This window comes from Oncorhynchus gorbuscha, linkage group LG13, assembly GCF_021184085.1.
Source record: "Oncorhynchus gorbuscha isolate QuinsamMale2020 ecotype Even-year linkage group LG13, OgorEven_v1.0, whole genome shotgun sequence".
Classification (NCBI taxonomy): Eukaryota; Metazoa; Chordata; class Actinopteri; order Salmoniformes; family Salmonidae; genus Oncorhynchus; species Oncorhynchus gorbuscha.
The window spans coordinates 67449146-67457193 of record NC_060185.1 but is presented as its reverse complement, the minus strand read 5'-3'; the positions used below and the strand labels follow the sequence as shown (position 1 = coordinate 67457193).

General features: G+C 43.8%; 1 protein-coding gene across 4 annotated transcripts; it reads right to left on the bottom strand.

The window, feature by feature from the left end:
- Nucleotides 1-1212: 1212 nt before the first annotated feature.
- Nucleotides 1213-7839, bottom strand: elf2a (E74-like factor 2a (ets domain transcription factor)). 4 transcript variants are annotated; one of them, XM_046295505.1, is made up of 10 exons: nt 7519-7839; nt 6760-6843; nt 6242-6464; nt 5226-5339; nt 4907-5023; nt 4683-4772; nt 4329-4521; nt 3862-4086; nt 3270-3657; nt 1213-3215 (listed from the first exon to the last, which is right to left on the bottom strand). In XM_046295505.1, exons 2-10 carry the CDS (start codon nt 6832-6834, stop codon nt 2946-2948), a joined length of 1695 nt encoding a protein of 564 aa, XP_046151461.1. In that variant the 5' UTR covers nt 6835-6843; nt 7519-7839; the 3' UTR covers nt 1213-2945. The 4 variants fall into 4 exon arrangements, with proteins under 4 accessions (XP_046151461.1, XP_046151462.1, XP_046151459.1 ...); XM_046295506.1 differs by having other exon boundaries at nt 3297-3657; XM_046295503.1 differs by having other exon boundaries at nt 1213-3657.
- Nucleotides 7840-8048: the final 209 nt, after the last annotated feature.

Genomic DNA, 8048 nt, shown 5'->3' with positions numbered 1-8048 from the left:
CTGATTCACGCAGTCTCCTCTAAACAGTTAATGTTGAGATGTCTTTACCTGAACTCTGGGCTGCAATCTGAGGTGCAGTTAACTCCAATGAACTTATTCCCTACAGCAGAGGTAACTCTGGGTCTTCCTTTCCAGTGGTGGTCCTCATGAGAGCCAGCTTCATCATAGCCCTTGATGATTTATGTGACTGCAAACATTTTTCAGATTGTCTGACCTACATGTCTTAAAGTAATGGCGGACTGTCATTTCTCTGTTTATTTGAGCTGTTCCATAATATGGACTTGTTCTTTTACCAAATAGGGATATCTTGTCAGTATACATTATTTTTGTAAACATTTCTAAAAAAACAGTTTTTGCTTATGGGGCATAGATTGACAAATGTTTTCTTTAATTTTAGAATAAGGATGTAATAACATGTGGAAAAAGGGAAGGCATCTGAATAGTTTAAATGCACTGTATATAGAATACAAGGCCATTGACAGTAAAAGGTATCCAGCTGAGTTTGAAGACCAATACAAACATCAGCTGTGGGTTACCATTCTACAGTGGTGTAAAGTAAAAATAATTGAAAGTACTACTTACGTAGTTTTTTGGGGTATCTGTACTTTACTTTTTATATTTTTGGCAACTTTTACTTCCTAAAGAAAATGTACTTTTTACTCCATACATTTTCCATGACAACCAAAAGTTACATTTTGAATGCTTAGCAAGACAGTCAAATTCAAGCACTTATCAAAAGAACAGGTGGTCATCCCTACTGACTCTGGCCTGGCGGACTCACTAAACATAAATGCATCTTTTGTAAATGTCTTAGCGCTGGAGTGTGCCCCTGGCTATCCATACACTTTAAAAACAAAACAAATGGTGCTGTCTGCTTTGCTTAATAAGGAATTTTAAATATATATGAGCAACTTTAATTACTTTTGATACATAAAACCAAATAATTTTAGACAAGTAGTATTTTACTGGCTGACTTTCACTTGAGTAAATTTCTATTAAAAAAGGTATTTATACTTTTACTCAAGTATGGCAATTGGGTACTTGAACACAGAACACCAGCTATCATTTTCTGATGATTTTACTTGGTGAAACGTCACCATTCATTCACACCCAGGTGATCTACCACACACGGTTTTGGTTTGCCTAATCCTTTGTTTTTCAACTCCGTCTGAAAGAGATTCAGTGCCAACAAGTATTGACCAAGACAAGATGTTTCAATTCATGTTTTTATATAATACATACTTCAGTAAAATCTACATCAATACACTTTGAGAGTACATGAAAATAGCATATGCTTCAAAATGTGGGAATATACCATCTGGATCTGTCTTTTCTTAACACAAACATCCTTTCGCTCCCTTTTCTGAACAGTAAAAAATATATATAATAACACAAAAAAAACATTGAGTGTGGGAGGGACAGTGATGTGGAGGACTAGACTACTTTCCATAGCCAGAAGATGGGAACCAACCAGTCAGAGGAAAACCCAAAGATTTCAACTACGAGACAAAAGAACTACACTTGCATTGAACTTAGAATACATCGTACGCAACCTGTGAAGAGTATCAAAAAGTTTACACAAATCTTTCAGGCTTCCTTTATTATGTTTTTGATTAAAAGAAGCATGTTCAATGTACAATCTAAGGCTTGCCCTAGAGATCCAAAGAGAGATCAAAGAGCTTCTAAAGCATGTACACACTCCCCTACATATTTATCTGGACAGTGAAGCTAAAACTTTATACTCCAGCATTTAAAATTAAATGTTTCATATGAGGGGACCGTTCAGAATGTCACCTGTTTTGAGGGTCTTTTCCTAAATAGCTGTTTTACCGTTAAATGAAAACAGTCCATTTGAAAGGTATCATAAGTATTTAATATACATAAGTTTAGTATTTGGTTCCATATTCCTGGCATGCAATGACTACATCAGCTTGTAACTCTACAAACTTGTTGGATGCATTTGCAGTTTGTTTTGGCTGTGTTTCAGACTATTTACCATTTCTGTTTGGCACAGAAAAAAGTCAAATTGAATATGGTTGTGAACACTTCTACATTAAATGTGGATGCTACCATAATTACTGAATCTTGCATGAACTGTGAATAATGATCAGCTAGAGGCACAAAGATCAGACCCCCAAGAAAGGCTAACCTCTCACCATCACTTTTTGGGGGGGTATGATATTTATGCCTCTAACTCACACTCTCTCACTTATTCACGATTATCCGTAATCTTGGTAGCATCCAGATTAAGGTATGTGTTCAGAAATGTTCTGTAATATTTAAATTAAAAATGACAATGCATTATTTACTATTAATTTCTATTGGACATAACATTCTGAAACACAGCCAAAGCAAAGTGCAAATGCAGAATCACAAGCTTGATGTCACTGCGTGCTAGGAATATGGGACCAAATACTAAACTTTTGACTACTTTAATACACATACTACTGAATTTGACCAAATATGTATAACACCTTCAAGTTGGGGGACTAGACACAAAGTGATTATATCTAAACGGTGAAAAAGATATGCATGAAAATACCGTCAAATAAAAAAGGTGACATTCTATACGGTCACCTCACATGAAATAATTAATCACATCCAAAATGCTGGAGTAGAGCGCCAAATTAAACATTTTAGCTTCACTGTCCAAATCAATACGTAGGAGACTGTAGCTATGTATTATGTATACAAAGTCCCTTTATCCTCATCTCTTTTCCTGGTTTTCTGATGTGGAGGGAGGGATGGCACTGCAGCTCCAGTTTGAAGACTAGCTCTCTGGTAACTAGGAGCTCCATAGCTGAGGTTCAGAGCTCTCCTCCTCTGTATGGTCCTACAGCTCCACTGCCCAGTGATTGGAGGATGGGAAGGGAAGACTCCACTTCAAAACACAGGGTCAATATGGAGTCAGTAGCTGTCGGGCCCCTTGGCCTCGAGTTCAAGATTCAGGGTCCACTGGGTTCTGTGCCGACTCCCGAGTCAGAGGGGTCTCCCGGGCTAGACTGGGGAAGCTCCGTGCTCATTGTAGGGGTGGACTCTGGAAGGGCTGTGTGGGGTGAGATGGCTTCTTTTTCAGGGTGTGTAGAGGGGGTAGCTACAGGGATTGTGATGGTGGTGGAGGGAGGGAGCTGTAGTTTACCTACAGGGGAGGCAGCAGGTGGCTGCTGGGTCACAGTCACAGGCTTTGCCAGTATGAGTGGAGGGGCTGGTTTAGCCTGCACCAGCTGGGTGACTGGTTTAGCCTGCACCAGCTGGGTGACTGGTTTAGCCTGCACCAGCTGGGTGACTGGTTTAGCCTGCACCAGCTGGGTGACTGGTTTAGCCTGCACCAGCTGGGTGACTGGTTTAGCCTGCACCAGCTGGGTGACTGGTTTAGCCTGTATGAGCTGAGCTAGCTGGCCTGAGAGCTGGGCTGAAAGGTTGCCCTGCGTTAGCTGAGCTAGCTGGGCCGCTGGGATGGTGATGATGGTGATCTTCTCTCCACTCTTGGCCCCGGCGGGCATCATGGCAGGCAGGGTCTGGATCACCAGCTTGGGCCCGCCAGCGTGGGCGTTGCCCAGGGTGATGGGAGCCTGGGTGGTGAAGACGGTAGAGGAGTTGAGGGTCATCTGACCCAGTGTCGTCGTCATGACCATGGGCATGGCCAAACGCATGGTCCTGTACATAAGATAGAAACAAAGTTGTAACTACTTCACAGTGCATTTGGATGAAAATGGACACTGACAGAATCACACATACAAGTTCTCTCTTATGTCTGCAGCCCCTAACACCTTTTCAAATAAATACCACAGATTCTCTTGGGGGGAAAAATTGCTACAATAATGTATTCATTATTTCATGACTTCTCCAATCATGCCTCACCTGTTGCCGGACGAGGTGGGTATGACGGTGACGTAGCTCTGCTGTGTCTGGGTGGAGGTGGCAGGGTCAATAATCAGTGTCTGGTGGTGCTCAGAGGGTTCCCCCTCTCCCTCCTCCTCCTCCCTGTCATCGTCAATCACCCTGATGTTCTTGGGCATGTCTTTAAACTGGTAGGCTAGCCTCTGGCCCGCCACCTTGGCTAGGATCCCCCTCTGGTAGTAATACCTGGACAGGAACAACCGTACTCTCAGTTTACCTAACCTAAGTGGCATACCGTTGCATGCATTTTAAGAGGGGAACTTAAAGGGTTAAATGCATGCATTTAAAAAATACAAATCAAAAATTGCATTACTCATTCCTTAGCATAAAAATAGAAAAAAGATATGTTGGGTCAACAGTAAGCCTTACACACTAACTATGGTGAGGAATTGGCTAGCCAATATAGTAGAATGGTATCCCATAGTTACCTGAGTGCCCTGCCCATGGTTTCATAGTTCATGTCAGGTTTGTTCTTGTGTTTGCCCCACAGCTTAGACACGGCCTTGGAGTCGACCAGCTTGAAGATGCCCTTGTCCCGCTGCATCCACTTGATGTACCTGGGACAGGTGTTCTTATCCTGGAGGAGATCCAACAGGAACTCCCATAGGTAGGTGGTGCTCCCTGGAGGACGGAGGGAGAGAGAAGACCAACGTCATTCATACAGAGGATGGCCCACACACCGGCTATCTACTGAAGGGATATGGCCCCATCTTGAGTTGCTTTACGTAGAGGAGAATCCCTTCATGGGCTTGACAAACCCTAGCCCTCGCTGTGTGTGGTACCTTTTCCCTCTCTGGGTCTCTGCCTGATCCCCAGGTCAATGTTGCCGTTGGTGTCAAGCTGAGGCTGTTGTGTCTTCGGCTTCCGTCCCCCTGCAAGGAAACCAACCAAACATAACTTTGTACATTTTATATAATATACAACTTAACTTTTAATACTGGGTTGCACACAGTGACCAACACAGAGACAGATGGCAAGAACGCATGTGGTTGTGTTTGAGACAGACCTTTCTTCTTCTTGGCAGACGGAGGCTCATAGTCGGGGGGTATAGGGAAGCTGTCCTCTTCTATGGGCTCACACTCTGTAGACACCTCCACCACCGTCTCCATCATCACGTCCTCCACTGAGACAGACAGACAATAGTTCATCATTACAGCCACAGAGCAGTGTGAAGATTCAACTCAGACTGCCAAATGGTAACTTTGTGGTAGAACGAATGTTGACACATTTTACCATCATATTTTTCAGCCCGATATCATGGCCCGCCACACACTTATAATGCCTGGCCCCCGGCAAGGCCAATGGAGGAGGGGTTGAGTTGTTACCTGTGTTGTTGCGGTCTCCATGGAAACTGCTGGGGGAGTCCATGTGAAGAAGGGCCTCGGCCGCCTCGAAGGTCTTATCAAAGCACACCATGCCCCCGTGTGACGACACCTCTACTATAACAACACATGAGACGGGGGCCAGGGGCGTAGGTTAAAGGAGTGTCGAAAATACATTTCATTTCAATGTAATGTTCGTTCAATTACTTTGTTTCAATGAGTATTCAACCGTATCTTCCTATGCCTGGGGCCCTACAGCAGTAGATACCACAGACGTTCACACTTGGAAGCAGTTAGCTGGGAAAGATGGATGTTTCCTTTCATTAAATAATGAGAGGTTAGGCTAAGTGAACCTGTACTTTTGGGACACTGATAGTAAACCGTGTAGCTTTTATCCTTGTGGCGTTGGAGAGAAGGAGTGACGTAGCCTGTACCAGCTATCACCCTATGTCTTCTATTTCGCCGCTCTTTATCTCACTCATTCACAACCCTCCCGCATTCGGTTGTGCATAGTAACCACTGCCTACAGAAGATCTATCTTGAGGATGGTCATTGGTCAACATCCTAAAAAGCTGTCCCCTCCCTCAAACCTCATGACTTCTGTCACTCTTCCAGTGGGCTCAGTTCATACACCACTAGATGTCCTTCTTGAGATGGTCCTAGAAGAAAATAATACTTGTGATATATTGGAAAGTCTAAAAGCCAATTTATGCTTGTTCAGGCAATGCGATCCAGAGGCTCTGTGTGACACAATTGCGGAGCTTCCGGAGGCCAACTCGAGCACCGCAACGCTGTGCACCTCCCAAATTTTGTAACAATGCAGAGGGCTCTGTATAGCTCCGCATGGACATGATTGGTTTGACGATAGGTGAGTGCGGGAGGGCCAGTACAGGGCTAGAGCCTTTTACACTCACACTCCTCTAAAGCAATCACTCAATCAAAAAAAAAACCACTATCCAAACCCTCTAACAGCAACAAAAAAATATTGCTGTCCAGTCCTGCACCACCCTCCCTCTCACCTGTCTCCACTACCTCGGTGACCACCTCCTGCTCGTCTCCCACGTCCTGCATCAGATAGGTCCCGTCATCGTAGACCAACACCTGGGCAGCGTAGCACTGCTCCAACTGGGCACTGGGCACCTCTTCCACCACCACAGCAGGATACTCCTCCCCATCCTCCCCTATTACAGTCTCCACTATCTCCTGCACTACCTCCCCCTCCTCACAGAGGTTCTCCTGACTCTGGAGAATGAACAGATACATTGAAGGAAGAGCAAGTTGAAACATACATCATGTGTTGTGTGTATTTGAACATTTGTTGAATCATTTATAATGTTGAGATAACAGAGATGCCAATATCACGAGAAAAACATGTTATTCATTGGTTCACTTCACAATATTATTCATGTCAATAATATATTTCTATCAGCCCTGACCCAGCTTTAAGCTTGGAATGGGATTGTGTGTGGCACTGGTATTGCAATTAAAACACCCTTTAAATGTTGCATAGGGAAGGTTAGGACCGGTTGTCTCTTACCTGCTCAGTCTCTTCCATGACAGTGACGTATTCCACCATATTCCCTCCACCGTCTGCCACCACAACAGAGGTCATCACTCATTCCTATGGAAATAAAACGGGTAATCAGAGCCAGCCTCTTCCCCAACCACAGTCCATCACACAGACTATGAACAGTTCTGTATTGGGCCCTGATTTCTGAAGTATGCATTAGCGTACTCATCACAGCTAACGGAGAAACGAAACTAGCTAGCTTACACTGCAACAGTAACAAGAACACAAACGTCAATTTGGCAAAAAAATTGACCATGTTCAGCAATAAGGCTGAAGAAACTCTACACTCTGTAGAACGCGATAGTTGCTTTTTGCGCATCACGTTCACAAGCACTTCACGTTCACAAGCGTGACCCCAATGTTTACATCATTTGTGCAGTATCTGTTGTAGCTTCATTAGCCAGCTAACTAGTAACGTTAGCGAACTAGCTAACTATAGGTTCTACATTGTAGCTTTAATGTACATTGATTGGTAGATAGGTGTGTTCCAAGTTGTGTTATCAGAGAGATGACACGTTAAGTTAACTTGCCGAACTAACTACTACACAGGAAATGCTTAATAATATTTTAGTTCGTTTGTTAGCGGCTAACATAGCTCGCTTGTTAGCTACATAGTTAGCAGCGCCAACTAGCTACGGTTGGCTGTCATATGGCCATCCTTGCCCGTTGAACTCCACAGATCCAATCATGTTATCAAGTCAAATTTGGCAAAATAACGTTCCTTACCTCTTATGTTGCTTGTCCTGCAGTCGATAACTACAAGATAGGTCTAGCTCTGTAAGCTAGCTGGCTAGCCAAATTGACCAGGCCGACGTCGACGCGCTCCTTAATTTGAATAATCTCAAGTGTTTGCAAGCTTGCTATAGCAAGCACAATATTTCAGCCAAATAGCTTGCTATGTGCTCTTATGTTGATTTTCACCGACAAAACAATACTGAAATTCCGTATATTGCATTTGTTTTAAGTTAGTCCTATTTCACAGGATGTTTCGATCTCACTACTTTCCTGCGCGCCGTCTCTTTGCTGGGGGAAGTCGGGCCAACCTTCTGTAGCCCGCTTGCGATGACACATTGGCCGCCATGACGTCAGAGCATCGCGCTACTGTCCCCTGGCAGTGGACCCATCCAAACTTGGCCCTAGCGTTACAAAAAGTAATGTATCGATAAATAAATGATTTCAGACACACTTCTGTAAATAGAAATTGCTGCATGAATACATCCTTTGTGATTGCTGGATAACTGCCTGAGTATTTCACC